This window comes from Bactrocera tryoni, chromosome 1 (assembly GCF_016617805.1).
Source record: "Bactrocera tryoni isolate S06 chromosome 1, CSIRO_BtryS06_freeze2, whole genome shotgun sequence".
Taxonomy (NCBI): domain Eukaryota; kingdom Metazoa; phylum Arthropoda; class Insecta; order Diptera; family Tephritidae; genus Bactrocera; species Bactrocera tryoni.
In genome coordinates this window covers 15,545,941-15,565,296 of record NC_052499.1, presented here as the reverse complement: position 1 = coordinate 15,565,296, position 19,356 = coordinate 15,545,941, and the positions used below count along the sequence as shown (strand labels likewise).

Genomic DNA, 19,356 nt, shown 5'->3' with positions numbered 1-19,356 from the left:
GATTTTTCAATGAAAAAAATTCCCCTCCTTCATTGCAGATACCCATCTCGTTACGGTCTCTACTTGAAGGACAAGCCATACACACCAAACGCTTTGGTGCCTTTGGAATACGAGCCAGAGGATAAGCTGCTCCAAGAACTCAACAAGGGTAAGGAACTGTAAATTTTAAGTTACAACAAATCAACAACAACCAGAAAATATATATACTCTACTAAAAATTAAACAACAACAAAGCGTAACAAAATACAGAACAACAATATTTACAAGTATCAAAAAAAAAATAAGTAAAACGAACAAAATTTATAAGAAAAAATTCAAACGAAGCAAACAATTTGATAAAGATATTTAACGAATTACATGTAGATAATTGCAAATATTGTAAACACGAAGCAAATAGCGTAAAGAGTGATAAAAATGAAGAATTACAACAAATGCATTCGCATATCCTCTACACCGAAAAGAATTTTTTCAAATTCAATTAAGCACAATAACAGCTATACCGAAAACTATACCATAAACATTTTAGTACTGCTCACTCAGCGAAAGTTGCGAAATAATTGAAAGAATTGGCAAACTTTATTCGAGATATGTATGTATGAAAATATGGCAAAATTTTAATAGGAAAATTATTACTATTTATGTATGTATGTATGTAAGTGAAAGTAGTCGAGTGAGCGCACACTAGGCAATGAGTTATGCAAACACCTGTACATATATGTAATACTACTACCACTACTATTAACTAATTGGCGTCTCACATGGTATATACAATATATATTTAATGTTTTTGTAATTTTTTGCGTAAGCGAACTATTTTTGCTAATATTTTCATAAAATATGTATGTTTCTTTCTATATTTTAATTGTTATATTTGCAGCACGAAATATTTGAGCAAATAGCCAATTTTCGCTAGCAAATCTACACAGCTGCACAAAAGTTCTATACTGCACAGAAAAATACGCTAGTGTTTACAACAATACAATTAAATTTTAAATGAATTTTTAAATTAACGTAGTCTTGGCATTACAACTTTTTTTTGTCTGTAAATGTTTAAATTAAAATTACACATACATATATACACATATCTCTGAATAAATAGCGAAATGACTAATTGTATACACAAACTTACATTCAAACATTAGTCTGAGTGAAGTAGCGCAAGCAAAAAGATCTAAGATCAAAGCGACTAAATAAGTTTAAAGAGAAATGCAAAGCAAACAAGCAGAAATTCGTTAAATGTTTCATTGTATTTAACGTCATAAAACATATGTTTACTTTAAATTTAAAGAATAAATACTGAACCAAACAAAAACTTACTTACTTACATATCTTATATTTAGTTGGTAACGATGAAGTAGGATGAGAGAAAAAACTGATTTAAAAGCTTCATTAAAATTAAAATAAAACCAAAAAACCCCAAACCAAAATAGTTTTTATTTAATATATTTTAATGAAATATATTTATTAATCATTTAACAACAACTAAACGCAATAATATAATAAATTAATTGTGAATGTTATGGACTTCAATTGAAATGTGGCAAGAAAAGTGCGAGCTTTTCGATATACGAAAAAATATACTGATTTTCAACAGTGCTGATTTTGAAATAAAAATTTATTTATTTTCAAAAAGTATATATAAAAAACAATATTTTTCCAAAAAAAAACGAAAATTTAAATTTTTTATATAAACTATGACACATTTTTTTTAAATATTTTTTTATATATAACAAAAAATATGTAAAATATTGCAAATAACTATTTTTGGAAATATAAATAAAAAAATTTTTTTTTCATAAACAATATTTAATTTTTCTATATATTTCGTTTTTGGAATAATATTTTTTAAAAATTGTATATAATGAAATTAGCACAAAAAAGTATGTATATAATCTAACAGAAAATAAGAAAAAAAATATTAAACAATAAAGAAAAATTTTAATCAAAACATAACAAAATATATTTTTCGAATAATATTTTTTTATTATTACAAACAAAAATTTAAATTATTAAAACATAACAAAATATATTTTTTCGAATAATAATTTTTTATTATTACAAACAAAAATTTAAATTTTTATATAAATATAATACAAAATACATAGAATTAAAAAAAAATTTTTGTAAATAAATATAAATACAAATATGTTTTTTTTATAAACAAAAATTTGTAATTTTTTGTATATTTTGTTTTTTTATGAAAAATATTTTTTAAAATAACATATAATGAAACTAGTACAAGAAGTATATATAAGATATAAAAAATAAAAATATTTTTCAAAAAATATAAATAAAGAATTTAAATTTTTATTTAAAGTATAACAAAAATATGTAAAATATAACAAACAATTTTTTGTGTAAATATAAATAAAAAAATAAAAATATGATTTATTTTTATAAAAAAAATTTTAATTTTTTAATTAATTTTTTAAGCATTTTCAAAGTTAAAAAATTAAACCTAGTGCAAAGAAGTATTTATAAAATATACCAAAAAATTGATTAAGAAAAAATATTTTTTAATAATAATATTTTATTTTATAACATCAAAATTTTTTTATTTTTATAAACAAAAATTAAAAAATTTTATCTAAAATATAACAAAAACTCTATAGAATATAAAAAATTAATATTTTTTTAATATGAATAAAAAATAAAAATAAATAAAAAATTATAATACTTATTTTATTGTACAATAGTAAAATTTTTTAACAAAAGTTTTAATGTAATTTTTGTTTTTAATTTTCAATTGAAGTCCAGAACGCTACATATCATGAATTCATTATATTTACTAAATAAATACTATTTTAACTAAGTAGCGCATTAAATAAGCTTAATACCAGTTCAAATCGTGGTGAAGAGCAGGAACTGAGAGCCATATTACTGAGAGGAGCTTTCAAAAAATTAAAAGAAAATGAAAAAAGAGCACAATTGCTAAGAGGATAACGAGAGTGCAAAGCAATCACTAAAAGAAAATTAAACAGATTATAAAATGGAATAAATAGTTAAAAGAAGAAAGTTGTAGAGAAGCTGAACAGAAAAGCTTTCAACTAAGCGTATAAAGCGTTAGCAATAAAGCTTCACGTATTAAGGAGGGCAGCGCTTAAACTAAATTGGTTTTTAAAGAACTTTTGCAGACGTTTGAAGAAAACCTAAAATATTGAAGTGAAAGATAGGGCTTTTTGAGAAAACAGAAGTAATAGTGGATAACGATAAGGAAATTAGAAAAATAAAAATCAGAAAGTTTGCGAAGTTACGGGTAAAACTGGGCACTCGAAATGCTTATTGATAGATTTGCTATGAGCGCCACTTTATACTTTATTAGTACTGAGAGCGTTCACAAAAGTCACAAAAGAGCAATGCCGGGCGCTGATTGGTTGGATTTGATTAGCGTATTGGGAGCGAATAGTGGCAGCTTCTTGATAATCTCTCAAAGCCAAGAAGTGCTATTGAACAACAACAATCATATACAAAGCCAAAAAATAATAGAAGAAATAATCGTTATTATTTTAACAATAGTACAAACAAAAAAAAAAACAATCACAAAATAAGAAGTACATATCTAAGAATTATTCTAACATAACAAAACAAAACAGGAAAATCATATAATGCAAGTCTAAATAAATCATTTATTTAACAAAAAAAAGTAATCAAAAACTTTTGTTTTCTTTATCCTCACCATCAAGTGACACGGATTTTGGATTTTGAACTTCACTTCACTTGTAGTGGGTTGATTTTTTCCAGCAACAAAATACTTTTAATTTCATTTCAATTTCATATATTTTTTTATACACTTTATTTTCTTCATTATTTACTAATTTTTAATTATTTTTAATATTTTTATATAAATTTTTGTTTCTACATTATTGACTAATTTTATTTATTTTTAATATTTTTTTGTACTTTAATTGTTAATTTTGCTCACTCATCATTTATATTTTATTAGACTTAATTTTCATTTGCTGTACTTTATCTATCTGTCTGTAATGCTGTATGATTTCGTTTCGTAAATCGTACTTCGTCCTCCTTATACATTCCTTAACTCAACTAAATCAACTTACTTAATGTAAATAAATCGAAATTAACGTGCAAACCAATACACAAAATCATGCATTGTGCATTCGCCTGTAAATACTGCGAATATAATTCTAATCCCAAGAATAAAATGAGAACAACTCAAGCGAATTATATACAAATGTTATTATTATTGAAAAGAATTAACACAAAAACATCAGAAAATGAAATATTTAACGAAAAAAGCATATTAAAGTATGAACAAATGTAATTTTTTTAATATTGCACAAACGCGTTGAAACATAAAAAATTGTTTAATGTGTTTTTGTACTTTGTTGTAAATTGTTGAAATTTGTAAAGTAATACAAAAACAAAAAAAAAAGAATTGTAAACATATAGAAGCAAAAGAAAGCGCAGCAAAACTGCTGATTATCTATGTAAAGCCACTTCCCTCCTTTGTAATTTTCATACACACACAAATTGAATATCTCAATTCCATGTTGATTGAGCGGCTTGTTTGACAGCGTGACCAACCGCCCACTTTCGTGCACCAATTGACAGCTTCTTACTCCATTTTTGGAAACACAAAAGTCAAGCGCACACGCTCTGTCACCCACTGACCGTTATGTGTAAAGTATTGTTTTTTTCTTTCGCGAAAAGTAAAAAATGTAAATATATTTTATACGCTACACAAATTGCTTAAAATGTCAGTATGCTGACACATTCAATTGAGTTGACAATTCGATTTCAACGAGACAAATTAAATGCAACTCATTGCACTTTGTACTTTTGGTCCGTTATGTGTAATGTCAGAATTTTGGTGCACAAGCATTTTCTTGTTGTTTTTTGTTTTGCTCAAGCAAAAATGTAAAGTTCTTCCTTTTGTGTATTGTTTCGTGTGTACAATCTTTGTGATTGTCAGTTAATTTTTATTTGTTGAATAAGTAACGGTTTTGAGTATGGAATGTAGGTGCACTAGTTTTGACCCTTTTGTAGAGTTGTGTATTTTGAAGTTGTGGTAAGTACTTATAAATGTATCAAATAATCCGACTATTTATTAAGATAATGAGCAGTAGTTATAAACAGAGTGAGAGTATGACAACAAGAGAGTATAGCAGTTGACCTTATTAAAGAAAAAAGAGTAGGTTGGACATATACCATACAAATCAGTGTACTATATATGTACATAAGTATGTAGCGAACACATTGTGGGGATTAGCAAAGATTGTTTGTGCTTCGATGTAGCTTGTGAGATTAGAATTAATCTTGACTCTCTTGGAATACATATGTTGAAAAATGACCAGGAAAAGCTATAAATAATGTTAGTTTCAAGTACTCGAAAATTATTCTGTTTAACTTGTGAGATCAGAATTAATCTTGGCTTCTTTTGAATACATCTGATCAAATTTGAGCCGGACTGATAAAATATACATAAATAAATATTCACGTAGAAGTATTTTATTGTCTGGTTAGATTTGTAATTAGTACTTTTGGAATGGCTTCCTCAGAATACATCTGATCAAATTTGACCCGGACTCATAAAATATAAATAAATATTTACGTAGAAGTATTTTATTATCTAGCGAGACTTATAACTAGTCCGTTTGGAATGATTGCTGACATGATCAAATTTGACCCGGACTGACAAAAACAAAATACATTTTCACTTATAATTATTTTATTGACTTGGGTGATTATATATAATTAGCCTATTTGGAATTTTTGATTGTTTGTGTTTCGATTTAGCTTGTGAGATTACAATTAATGTTGGCTTTCTTGGAATACAACTGATCTAATTTGACCCGCACTGATAAAATATAAATAAATATTCAAGTAGAAGTATATTATTGTCTGGTTAGATTTGTAATTAGTACTTTTGGAATGGCTTTCTCAGAATACATCTGATCAAATTTGACCCGGACTGACAAAAAACAAAAACAAATTTTCACCTAGAATTATTTTGTTGATTCGTAAGATTATATATAAAATGGTCTATTTGGAACTATTTTGGAGTCTTGTTCGCGTTTCAATCTTATACTGCTTTGAAGTTAAAATTTTAGGTCAGAAAACTTATGACGCTTGCTTTATATATAGACTCTAATAGGATTTTCAGAAATTCTGTTAAGTTGGTGAAACGTAGCAAATCTATCTTATATGTGTAGTTAGTAATTGAAACAAATATGTGAGAAAACTAAAGTAGAGAGAAGAGAGAAGAGAGAAGAAAAGCAGCAACATTTCCAGCAAAATGTGAGGATTGGCACATAATATATTTACAAAACTAGTCTTTACAAATAACTATATTTTAAGTGAACCAGTTATTTGATAAAAATATGCATTTAAGTTTCTTTTGTTCTTCAACTGTGGAAGCTTTAAATTATTTATTAATAATTTTTATTAATTATTACTCAGAAGTTCAGGTTATTCTACCTCTATGCCTTTATGACAACATCGAAATATAGATTGAACAAAATTTTTAACACTACGACATGGATATAGGGCCGTCAATGTAATAGATAAATACTTCACAGATGTTTATATTATTTAGTGCAAGAAGCAGCTTTTACAGTGGTTTTTTAAGAAGAAGTTCGGTGCAGGTTCTAACCAATTTTAAGCCAATAACGCTATTTTTCTGTCAAACTTAATATCCCGAAGGAAGCTGCATTCCGAACCAGTTCTCTAGGTTTTGAAATTTAATTTTATACAGATTTAAGGACAGTAGAGTTCATTGAACTTTGAACTACCCACATATTCTTCTCAAATATTAGGGCTGAAGAAAAAGAAATATCAATTGGTTCGTGGACTGAGTGATCCATATAATGAAACAGCAATTTTTGCGCTTTTATTATTGTCCAAGAAGCTATCACAGGTCCCAATATTCTTGCTAGTGAAGGCAACTTTCGCAGTAATGTTGTTGGATGAAACATGGGTTCGTTTTATAAATAGTTTATATCATTAAGTCCTAGGGGGTTCCATCGGATGAAGCCGTCATATAACATTTTAGGCTTCTTTACAGCAGTGTCCTTTATATCATATAAGGGAACCAATGTAAATATTATCTTCAATTTGTTTTATATGGCGTTTTTTATACCTGGATGTTGGTACTTTATCTTGACAGCAGCGGGTATGTAAAGACTCACCACTAAGTGAATAAAAGATGCCGACATTTTGTGTTCTTTTCGAATAAAGCTAATTCCATCTTATTCGGATAGGAAGGTAGCATTAAAAGGTTTTTCTTAGTCATTCTGGTATGCATTTAATAAGATATTTAAAGTTGGTTGTAGAATTCTGAAAGCAGTGGGATTACAGCTTCGAATATAGTTAGCGTCATTTCTATTCCTTGGAATCAAATTTTTTGGAATTAGCCAGGAATTGTCTATCTTCATGAGTGCTGACAGCCATCGCACTCAAAAGAGGTAGCTTCGACTGACAATGCACAGCACATAAATTATAGTATAGAGATAATCTCGGTCAGAAGTTCACTATAGCAGCATATTTTCTTATATACATATATATATTATAAGTGCAAGTATGTATCTCTTACCCATCAACATATGGTTTTTGGTAACTTGAAGCACATGCAGTCATAATTCATGTGCATATATTAAAACTTTCACTGTTTCCCTACCAATATGAAAGCTTTCGTGATTTGCATTAAATAAACACTAGAGCTTCGTCAGGCAGGTAATGAGAAATGAAGAATGAAACATATATTCCTTCATATTCCATTTGGCGCAGAATGCAGATTTGTGAAAATACAAGCGTAAGTACTTTTCGAAATACGTGTAAACAAATAACCAGAGAATTGCATAAATTTTATGGAAATTTTCATATTAATTCGATGTAAGGAAGTTCGTGCTGTTGGTGTTGGTGTAGTACATACTTACTCATCCTTGAGATTGTAGTAAATTGATGTTAGTTTCAGTAAACTCGTGAGCTCAGAATTAATCTTGGCTTTCTTGGCATACATCTGAACAAATTTGACCCGGACTGATAAAATATAAATTAATATCCACGTGCAGTCTATTTTATTATCTGATGTGGTTTATAATTAGTCCATTCGGAATGATTGCTTACATGATCAAATCTGATCCGGACAGACAAAAAACAAATAATTTTTACCTAGAACTATTTTGTTAATTTGTACGATTATATATAATTAGTCTAATTGGAAATCTTGCTTGCTAACATCTGATCAATTATGACCCGGATTGTTTAAACTAAGAAATATTCACGTTGAAGTATTTTATTGTCTGGTGAGATTATATATCATTAGTTTATTTGAAACTCTTGCTTCCTAACGTCTGATCAAATTTGACCCGGATTGATAAAAAGAACGTATTTTTGGTTCATATTTTTCTCCTTTGTTATATATATAGTATATCTATATTCTTTGGATACAAACTAATCAGCAGACATGTAACCAAACTATGTATTCCTGTGGATCGACCTCCCAGTAGATGTTGCTATGACCCTGCCGATTAAGAGTGACACGCCCTTGAAAAAGTCACTCAAGTATCTGTTCTTGTTGTAGTGGAAGAATTCAGACAAGTTGACACTTCTTAACTTGATAAAAAAAATTCGGGTCGGTTCCGGTTACAGAGACCCGACTATCGTGGGAATGGACCTCTGTTTGCGATCTGTCAGCCAATTAGCCAGTAAGATGCCGTAACACAGAGACCTATCCCACAAATATTTTCTTTGCAAGCCGAGAGATAAATAAAAGTGCTCCTTAAAGGTGACAAAGCTATTATAAAATAATGGTCACGGAAAATGAGAAGAGTGACCAAGCAACTAAGTTTTTGCGGTCTGTAAACACACTTATGGTACATGAACACGATTTTAGTACAACAACAATGAGGAGCACTTTGGTAACACAGTCTCAATTCGTATAATATGTAGCAGTTTTAGTTCAGTTAGGAGCTACACTCCACTTCATGTTTATGCCTTTTAAAACAAAATATGTGACCTGGTCTACGAAAAGGGGGCTTACGTGCGAAAACTAGTTTTCTGGGAAAAGCTGTTAAAAATAATCGTCACTTTCTCGTTATCTCACTAATTCTTCTCCTTTTTTGACACCTAAGCCCCCTTTTCGTAGACCAGGTCACATATAATTAATTTTATCCAAAAAAATTGCTAACGACTATATGTTGTTTTTTTTTTCGCTCTCCTAACATGCCTCTTTTACGCAACCTCTCTCTCTTTGCAGCGCGCCGATCACCATCACCACGTCCAGGCCGTTGGACTCGTGCTGGCAGTGAACCGTACGTGCCACCACCAACCTACTGGAGCCGCGCACCAAGCGTGTCGCGCGCACCATCTGCTTTTGAACGCGCACGCAGCTTGGCACCAGCCTTGATCGATCGTGCACGCAGCTTGGCACCCAGGCCATTGTTCCGTGCCAGCTCGTTGGAACCATTGGATGAACTCTTTGATAGTAAGTTAGCTGATAGAACTTTTGAGCGTGCCGGCTCACCAAGTCCCACTCCCGTTAAGGCTGGCCGCTGGGGACCACGCCCCAATGAAGTCTCCTATGATGCTAATGGTACGAGCAAATGATTGCGCTTAAAGAGCACTCACCGCGCCACCTAAGCTGTAGTCGCCATCTACCAACAGTTACACTCCATTGCCCTCTCTCTTTATCTCTCCTCATATCCTTTCCTAGCATACTACTTATAAGCATGCTAGTAGTACCTATCCTAGTGGGTGTGCGGCGACAGCAGGGTGGCGAGTTGTGCGAATGAGTTGCAAAACAAAATTCCTTCTTTTGTTCTATTCGGTTCTAGTGTTGCCGTTATTGCTGTTGTAGTTTTATTTTTTTGCTTTTTTTTTTAATTCAAATATTTCCCTCGCTTCCGGCATTTGAAGTAATTGAATTGAATAATTGGCAGGCCGAAATTTAGTGCGCATGAAAATGTCATGAAATTATGATTTTTATACCTTCTGAATATTAATTGGCAGTTGTTATGGCAGTATGATAAAAAAAACGTATTAATTTGTGAAATTGAGTTTATGAAATTTATATTTTTGTGCTTTGCGCCAATAGCATCAGAGTAATTAAATTGAACTCGTGCCTCTCGAACAATGCCCCGCCCTGAGCTTGCACCGCTTTCGATGTCCTCAAGGCAAAGTGACCTTTCACCTTTTTCATTATGCAAATGGCGCAAGAAATGGTTATACATTTTTTGTCTTCAATTATTGTCATTATCTTTTAATATTCATGTTTAATTGGCATTTTACTTTTCGCTTTTTTATTATTTTATTCAAAAGGTTTTAGTCGCCGCTTGAATGTTTTATTATTGGATTTGTGATATTTGTTTTATTTTTTTTTATAAAATTTTTTTATTTTATTTTGCATAAAAAATTTTAATAGTATTAGGTTTTCCATATTTTAATACATATTTTATTTAATTATGTAAACTGACAATTAATTTTGAGATTTTTCCTTAGCAAAATTAAATGTGTTAAAAAAACATTTTTATAATCTGTACAGGATATATTAAGTTTGCCACGATGTGTGTAACACCCAGAAGGAAACGTCGAAGACCTCTATATACATAAATGAATAGCGTGACACGCTGAGTCGATTTAGCCATGTCCGTCTATCCGTCGGTCCGTCTGTAAAAACGCGAACTAGTCCCGCAGTTTTAGAGATATGCACCTGAAATTTTGCATACGTCCTTTTCTTACCAAAACGCTGTCTATTTGCCGAAATTGTCATTATTGGACCACTATAGCATACAGCTGCCATACAAACTGAACAATCGGTATTAAGTCCTTGTATGGTAAGCTTCTTTATTTGACAAGATATTTTCACAAAATGCGGCATGCTAAGCCGAAATTGAAATCCCGCGAGAAATTGTTTAGATCGGACCATTATAGCATAGAGCTGCCGAACAAACTGATAGATCAAACTCAAGTACATGTATGGAAAACTTGTTTATTTCACAATATATCTTCACGATATTCGGCATAGATTATTATTCAAGGCAACGCTGCAGTGCCCGAGAAAATAATTCATATCGGACTACTACAGCATATAGTTGTCATACAAACTGACCGATGAAAAATAAGTACTTGTATGGAAAACTTTTCTAATTGACAATATGTCTTACTGAAATTCAGCATAGATTATCAGCTCAGATTTCGCCACCATCTCTGAAAATATTATTCAGATCGAATTACTAGAGCACAAAGCTGCCATATAAGCTAACCGGTCAAAATCAAGATATATATTCTTTAATAGAATTTTACGCTATAAAAAATATACTTTTGAAGGGTATTATAGTTATAGTTTGTGTGCAAAAAAAAATGACAGATTTTCTTGTTTTTTTATTTTCATTTTTTCGTTTTTGATTTTTGACATTTTTTTTATTATTTTGCAAAACCATTTTATTATTTTTTCCTTGCTTAAATATATGGACATATTGTTTATTATTTTTGGTTATTTTCTGAAGCATGTAGTACCCTATTGTTTTCTTTCAAATTTCTGGTAAAACTTTTTTCAACATTTAAGCATTTATTACATTTCCTTAAATGTCCAAGCATGCATTTCCCTACATATTTCTTTGAAAACAATCAAGAACTTAGCCAAGCGCAATTTTTATTTGTATGTGTATGTTTCAACAGCAATTCCAGCTCTTAGTCAATGTTCTTAGTTGCTTTTGTAGTGAATATGTTTGTTGTACGCAGCGCAAAAAAAGAAAAAATCAATGAATTTGTGTCGGGTCCCAGCAGCGGCAAGTTTCCACAAACCGTCATTCCAACACGCTGGCCAAAAAATTACATATATTTTCCTGAAGCTCATATAAAGAAGCCAATATGTACATATATACATATACATATAAGTATGTATGTTTAAGCAAGCACATGGAAAATATGAAATGTGCATTTCCTCCATTCACGATATATTAGTTTTTGTTCTAAAACATTGTTTTTCTCTTTTTTTCCTGTGTTTTTTCCAAAAATGAAAAACAAACAAATCATAACGACGCGTCGCTAATTATTGTTATAGTTTAAAAAAACCACAAAATTTTCTTTCTACTCTTCTTACTGCAAACATCACGCTGTCACTACAAAAACATAAACCAAATAAAAAAACTATAAAATTAAAAAAAAAATCAAACCATGCAACATTGCATGGAAATCATTAACAAACATGCACATAAAATCACATAACAACAACAAATAACATCAAACAATAAACAAATAAAAAAATCCACAAACAAAAAACAGGACTTCCCATCTTCCATCCACGCAATCGCTTCAGGGATTTGTTGAACCCCAATCCTTATGCGCCCATCTCAGCATTCACACGCGATCCCTTCTGGTGGGATGTCGATGATTTGGTGCCCCTCCGTGCCCTCTCCGTGCCACGCGCCCTCTCCGTGCCAAGGGGTTCCAGCCCCATTGCACGCGACTCGTTCTTGTCGCCGGTGAAGAATCGTTACTTGTGGTCCAAACATCCAGCTAGACCATTGACCCGTAAGTATTTGTTGCATTTACAGTTAGTTACAAGATTTACTCTTTATTTACTTATTTACGTATTTACCAATTACTGCACAATATTTGTATTTGATTGAATAAAGTGGATTTTTTCTCCCTTTGTTCTGTATTGTGATATGAAATTGTTGTTTACATACCCATCCCTAAGGCATATCACAAAATCTCATGTGTCCCACATTTTCAAAACACACACAAAACACAGAAAATTTTAAAGCAGCACAGTTAGATTTTTAGCAACACAGAACACAAAGTTAGTCTTACGAATTCATACACACGAAGCTCATAAATTTTGATAAAAAAGTTTTAAATTTATAGGTCTCGAATTTATCACTCATAACACACTCACCTTTGCGTTTTGGCATTTCAAAAACTCTTTGAATTCATATTATTTGACATTAAGGCAACACTTTTCATATAGATCTATTAAACATGCATATATACACAATTTAACATATTCTCTATCTACTAAATAATTCATTTCTAACACATTTTTATTAAAAAATTTCATTCTCTAACTAATTTTACTAGTACATCATGAAAACAATCAGAAATCATTGGGTATGCGATGTACATACATATGAAAAGGGTGAGCCATTTCGAGGTTCTCTACTGTTTTAAAGAAAAAAAAACAGAAACTTAAAATTGATGTTTGGTCCAAGGTCTGAAACGAATCGGGATTGTCCGTATTTTTATTTAGAAATAACATATTCCCACAGAAAAAGTCTAACGGCCAATCGACCGGTCAACGAAGTGTTCTCTCAACAGATCCATTGATTGATGCGATGTGTAGGAAATTATGCCGTCTTATTGAAATCAAATGTCGCCGAGATCACTGGCTTCAATTTCAACTATCAAATAGTCGTTTATTATAGCACTAAAACAATCTCACCGGCAAGATTTTGGAAGAAATATGTACTGATGATTCCACCGGCTCACAAACCACACCGAACCATTGTTTTTTTCTGGATAAAATGACAACACTTGAATCCTTTTAGTTTTTTCTTCGTACCAAATGCGGCAATTTTACTTGTTTACATACCCATTGAACCGGAAATGGTTCTCATCGCTGAAAAAATGTGGCTCGAAAACATCAGATCTTCTAGAAACTTTACAAGAGCACATAGAGCGAAGCGATGTCGCCTGGGAAGGTCAAGTTTATGCACAAGCTGTATTTTGGACGCTTTCAATTTAAGATCTCGACGTAAAATGCGCCAAGTCATTCAATATGTCTCCACGGTCTGCGTGGATAATATCTAATAAATAATACTGCGTCTAAAAAGATAGGTGATGGTGTTGCGAATAGAACGCTCAGTAGGCCGATTATGTTGACCATAAGTTGAGCAAAACTCGCGAAACACAATCTTTAGAGAAAGTGCATTTTCGTAACCAAGTTGAACGATTTGTAAACGCTGTTCAGGCGTAAGTATAATATTTCCATAATGAAATGCCAAAGAATACTGAACAAAAATAACATGACAGCTTGACACGACTCAGGCGAGATCTGTCAAAAAATGCTATTGAAAAAAGTGCATCTACTTTTATCATCCGTTACATGTAGGTAAGTCAAGTGGCTGAATTAAGTTTTGGAGATCTCATAATAGTCAACCTAATGGCGTACTCTTTAAGATCTCTTCATATTCTAGTGGCAAAGTTGATTAAATTTTAATTCAAAATCATCAAACCACATCAGCTTGGATCACCCGTTATACCAAGATAAGTCAAGTGATTGAATTAAGTTTTTGAGATCTCAACCTAATGGCGTACTATGTAAGAGCTCTCCATATTCCAATGGCAAAGTCGATTCAATTTTAATTTGAAATCATCAAACCGCCTAGGAAAATTGACTTATGATCATATTATCAAAACTTTGCTCGACTGCGTATAAGAATATAAGCATCTTCGTTCTAATATGTACTTGTATCTTTCGCAAAAAGATAAGGAAATGTTATTCTGGAACTTTTCTATAAACCCAACAATCGTTGTACAGAACCGACATGATATGACAAAATGTTATCAAATAGCAAAGTATATTATTTTTAAAGTCTTAAATAGTACGCACTCAATGTTTTCTCTTAAATCACATCTTAAACTTACTCAACGTAGTAATCAAACACACCAAACTATCAATCATCTCAGTGAAAAACTTCTCAATCATCGAAATCTATCACATCCAACAAACTTAGATCGACTACTCATTAAACTCTTGTATATATTTATAATTTTCTTTACATTTATATTAATCCGATATCAATTGTCTTAATATGTATCTCTTTAATCATTTTCATAACAGCTGAAGGCGATGAAATTTTGTAAAAGGAAATTTACTAATAACTTTGCATAACATCGACAACGAAAAATGAACAAAATAGAAATATTTATCAAAACGAAATTTAACGGCTGTTTATCAAACCTTTAACAAACTTTGAAAAATAACATTATTTTTGAATTGAACAACATTATTTGAAATTGAATTGAAAAAAAAAAAAATTAAATTAAAATCTCATCAACAAAAGTAAAAACCACGCAAAATATCATAACATACTACATAAATATGGTATACTATATGTAGCATTAAAAATCTCTTCACTGATCTGAAGTGAAGCAGTAATCTTTTTACTTATCTCGTATTTACTACATTTACTCCAATTCTATGTTCTAACCACCAACAGCCAGCCTTTAAGTCAAACAAATTGTTAATGAAATACAAATGCAATTACTCGTACATTGTTATAGAAATTGGTAAGACAACATTTGACATTTGTAAATATGTTTTCCATGCATGACAGTTCTTAGTTGCTGTGTAGCGCGCCATCTATTGCACGACACAAAATTCGCAATTAGTCGAAATTAATAGTATTGATCATTAATGCTTGCATATTGGTAGTATTTCCTTAGTTTCTACGCATAGATATGTAGTAGTGTGGTGGTAGTATAAGTATTATAAATAATTATTTGTTTAAATTAAAGTATGTATACTTAGTCTGCTATTTTTCTTTGTTATTTCGTATGTATTTATAGAGAAAATATTCCAACAAGTGTTTGGTTATAAGAAATTCACTGTCTTTATTTCAGCCAGAATTTTTTAAAGGCTACAAAATTGTGTTCATTGCGACTAGCGTTCTCGCCTGCCTTGTGAGCTTTCACTTTCCAGCAGACAATATGATTTGAAATGAATTTATAATGAGGAACTTTTTCGAGAGATGTCACATAACTATAACCTTTGGAATCCCTTTCGGATTTCTCTTAAAGTTGAGGCCACTGAGTCCAAATTTCGATTGTAAATTTTAATTAGTTCGACTCTTTGTTGGACCGTATATCTTTTCGTGATGAAATGGAAAATCTTACTGAAGAGAAATGTCAAAAGAGCGGAAAAAATATGGCATCGTTTGCTGTCCCTATCGGTCTACTCTTGTAGTGCCCTATTGAAAAATCCTACATAAATCTCATACAAAACTGGTTTGTCCCAAGGCTATATGAGGCCGCATCCTCACGTTTAGGTTGCAGAATATTTTCTAATTTTTCAAATCGTAATTTCGTTATTAAAAATTGAAGGAGTAGTAAGTTCAATTAATTATTTGACATAAATTGTTTTATTACTGAAATATATACAAAAAAACTCAGTTGATCAACAAATCTTCTTCAAATTCATTAAAGCTTGCCTATAATAATTCTAGCCTTTTTTTCGCTTAACCCTTTGTAAACTAAATGATGAGCAACTCACTGAGGGATTTTGCCATTAACTGGTTTGCAACTAATCAATAATTCGGTCCTAATACCATATTCCCACCGAGTTAAGCTGTTAAGTAGATTATCTCACTAATCTGAGGCGATTTAAAGCTAATCTACTCCAAATCTCCCTGTGCGACTCTAATTTTGCGTCAGCTGTTGGTCATATTTTGTTTTAACACACAGGCAAACAAATAAACAAAAAATTAAGTGGTTACATGGGTTTCCTCGGGTGAAAAACAGCCTATTTTCAAAAATTTTTTTTTTCATATAAAAAATTAAGTATTTTATTAGAACTGTTTTTTGTTACAAACATATACTATTAAGCAAGAAATTATGATTTTTTTTGAAAAAAATATTTTATACTTGGCCATTGCGACACCTTTTCCGGTGACCTCTCGGAAAACAGATGCGCCCGCGTTGGCTCTTTACATGTTCATGTAAAGTGAAAAAAATATCTGTAAAGTGAAAAAAATATCTGTTGTAGTTAAAAACTTAACTTAGAACTTGGATGAACGAAAACAAAAACTGAAATTTGGATATTTTCGAAAAAAACGCGTTTAAAGACGACGCACTTAGCCTAGCTAGCATCGAACGCACAATTTCTCAAGGCTGTATATCTGAAACTATTACTCGGATCAACTTGAAAATTTAGACCAATATTCTAGAGGGGTTGCAGAGTTTAATAAGCCAATAAAAAATTCGATTTTTGAAACCCGTAAGCCCATGTAACCCTTTAAAGCAATATCAAATAAATAAGTAAAAATGGCAAAAAATATAAGGAGAGGAGTGAGCCTGTCGAAGACGATTTAATAGAATTATGTTGTGGAATGATGCCACAGCTTCGTTCGGCTAGTCAAAAACAGCTGTCTCTAGCGGCAGTGAGGACAATCTAGAATAGCGCATAGATTAAATGTAATCTAATCACTTCAAATTTTTGGTGGGAACATGGTAAACGCCCGTTCTTAACTAAATATTTATGGTTGTCACCAAAGCCGATTAGGTTAAGGTATACCTTAAACGAGGCTTAGCGCAAAATTTATTTGTTTTCGATGAGGTGCATTATATCAGCAAAGGCTTAAGCCGCTTCCTAAAAACTTTTAATATTGCCTCCAACATACTGTTAACAATGCTATGTACCACTTCCGGCGCACTTAGCAGTCTTCTAACACTGTAAAGCCATATAATTTACTGGCGAAGAGTGCCATAAATAAATTTTCTGCACGACTCGGTGATAGTTTCATATTTAAGTGTATGAATTTGGAAGGAGTTATGATTTTAGTAAAAGGAAAACAAGTTATGTTTAGAAATTTGACAAGTAATAATTGCTTTAGTCATCAAAAAATAAAAATAAAAAAACGAAATGTTTTATAACAAGATTTTTCTAAAACCAATAACTTGTTGCGAGTATTTCCAAAGAGTTGTTCAAAAATATACCACTCTAATTAAATTTGTTGGAATTTGCTTCTCACAAGGCAGGTAACAAGTAGTTTAATACCCAAAACAATGCTTGCGGCTCAAGTAGTGCATTTTTGAGTAGCACAAAGTAATATTATCTTTATTATATAGTAATTGTATGTAACACAATATTTTCATTGTATGCAACAAAATTTATGTGAAATTTAAAACAAATATTCATACTTGAATATATTTTAAATTAAAGTAAATAGAACTAATGCATTTGTATTTTACAGCACACCGTACGATTTTGTAAACACGACGACAATTTGAAAAAAAAAATATATATGCGAGCTTTTTTCGCATTCACGAAATAAGCAAAACGAATAATGAAACGAGGGCCAACTAAGGAAGAAATCGAAAATATACTAAATTAGTCGACCTTATCCAAAAAAACGAAAATTTTTTCAACGCATACAGATAAGCACACCCACAACAACAACAACCAGAAATTTAAGAACAACTCACGGAAACAAAAACTTCAGTGAATTCAATGAAAACAAATCAGAATGGGTGTACAATAGCAATTAAAAATAATAATAAATATAACAGCAACAACAACATTTATTATAAAAATATTTACGATTCAGTTTATTTACTTACAAAATCTCATATTTTGTATTTTGTATAGAAAATGTATTTATTTCAATTTTTTGTGCTGCCAATGACGACAACTATGGAATCTAATAGAAATAAATGAGTAACGCAGTAAAAGTAAAAAAAAAAATTAAATTAAATAAAAATAAAAATAAAATAAATGAAAAAGACCTGAGTGCATATTTCCCGAGATTTGTTTTTGCCAACAGCAGAAACCGAATTAATTTTCAGTTTTTATTCATAATATTAACTTTTCGATAAGTATTGCAAGCATTATGTGTAAAAAATGATTTACATTTATTCTCAGAGCGCGAAGATGTTTAATGTTTTAAGATTACGAGTGTGAGCTCAATCGAGGCTCTGTGGTCTTATTAGGTTTAGGCGTTGTATAAGAAGTATTGTTCCTTTTTTGTATATTTGCGTAAGTCTTATTTAAAGCTTAAGTTTGGATAAATGAAGAAAATGAAGATAAATGAAGAAAACATTTCGAAGTAATATATTTATGTTGAAACACAAAAAATAATAAAGGCGCACACAAGCACATTCACACAATTGTGTGTGCCATTGATGATTTTTTGTCTGTGTGTGTAATTGTAAAATTTACAATTTATGTTTCGAAGTAAATCAAAAACATTTTTTGAAAAATTTAACTGAATTGTATATATCTGCCAACTTTTTATAAAATATGAATGCTTATATGAATAAAAATGCAATTGCAACAACAACACCACACAATTTGTAGTGTTAGCTAATTAATTTTACATTAGTTCCATGTGCGGTGTGGGAAAAATTTTGAAAATACTTCCAACTTTCCTCAAAATTTATACACAATTTCTTCATGGGATAAACAACAATTTACCTTGAGTCTCTTTTGGTGGTAATTTTTATGCAAAAGGTAGAATTGAATATTAAAAAAAAATACAAAATTCAAAGAAAATTTAACGAAGATTTCCAGTAAATAATTAAAAATCGAAATCGAAATGATTTAAAAAAAAAATTATTTTCAACTAACCGTTTTTTGGTAAACAACAAACAAGTTTAGGTTAAGTTAATCTGGTAGGC

At 30.7% G+C, this 19,356-nt stretch overlaps 2 protein-coding genes across 12 annotated transcripts in view; one reads left to right on the top strand and one right to left on the bottom strand.

Annotated features, from left to right (window-relative positions):
- Positions 1-18,944, top strand: part of LOC120766257 — a 31,733-nt gene extending 12,789 nt beyond the window's left edge. For 3 of the 10 annotated variants that reach the window (XM_040091655.1, XM_040091647.1, XM_040091664.1), the window contains exons 5-8: positions 39-148; positions 9,218-9,553; positions 12,244-12,492; positions 14,804-14,923. In XM_040091655.1, the coding sequence (XP_039947589.1) occupies positions 39-148; positions 9,218-9,553; positions 12,244-12,492; positions 14,804-14,826 (718 nt within the window). In that variant the 3' untranslated portion in view covers positions 14,827-14,923. Of the gene's footprint in view, positions 1-38; positions 149-877; positions 1,317-9,217; positions 9,554-12,022; positions 12,493-14,803; positions 14,924-15,182; positions 15,253-17,933 lie in introns of those variants that run through there. The other 7 variants (XM_040091684.1, XM_040091699.1, XR_005704591.1 and 4 more) reach the window with 6 other exon arrangements.
- LOC120766244 (soluble guanylate cyclase 88E) overlaps positions 1-19,356 on the bottom strand; it is a 102,020-nt gene that overhangs the window by 75,712 nt on the left and 6,952 nt on the right. The window lies entirely within an intron of this gene.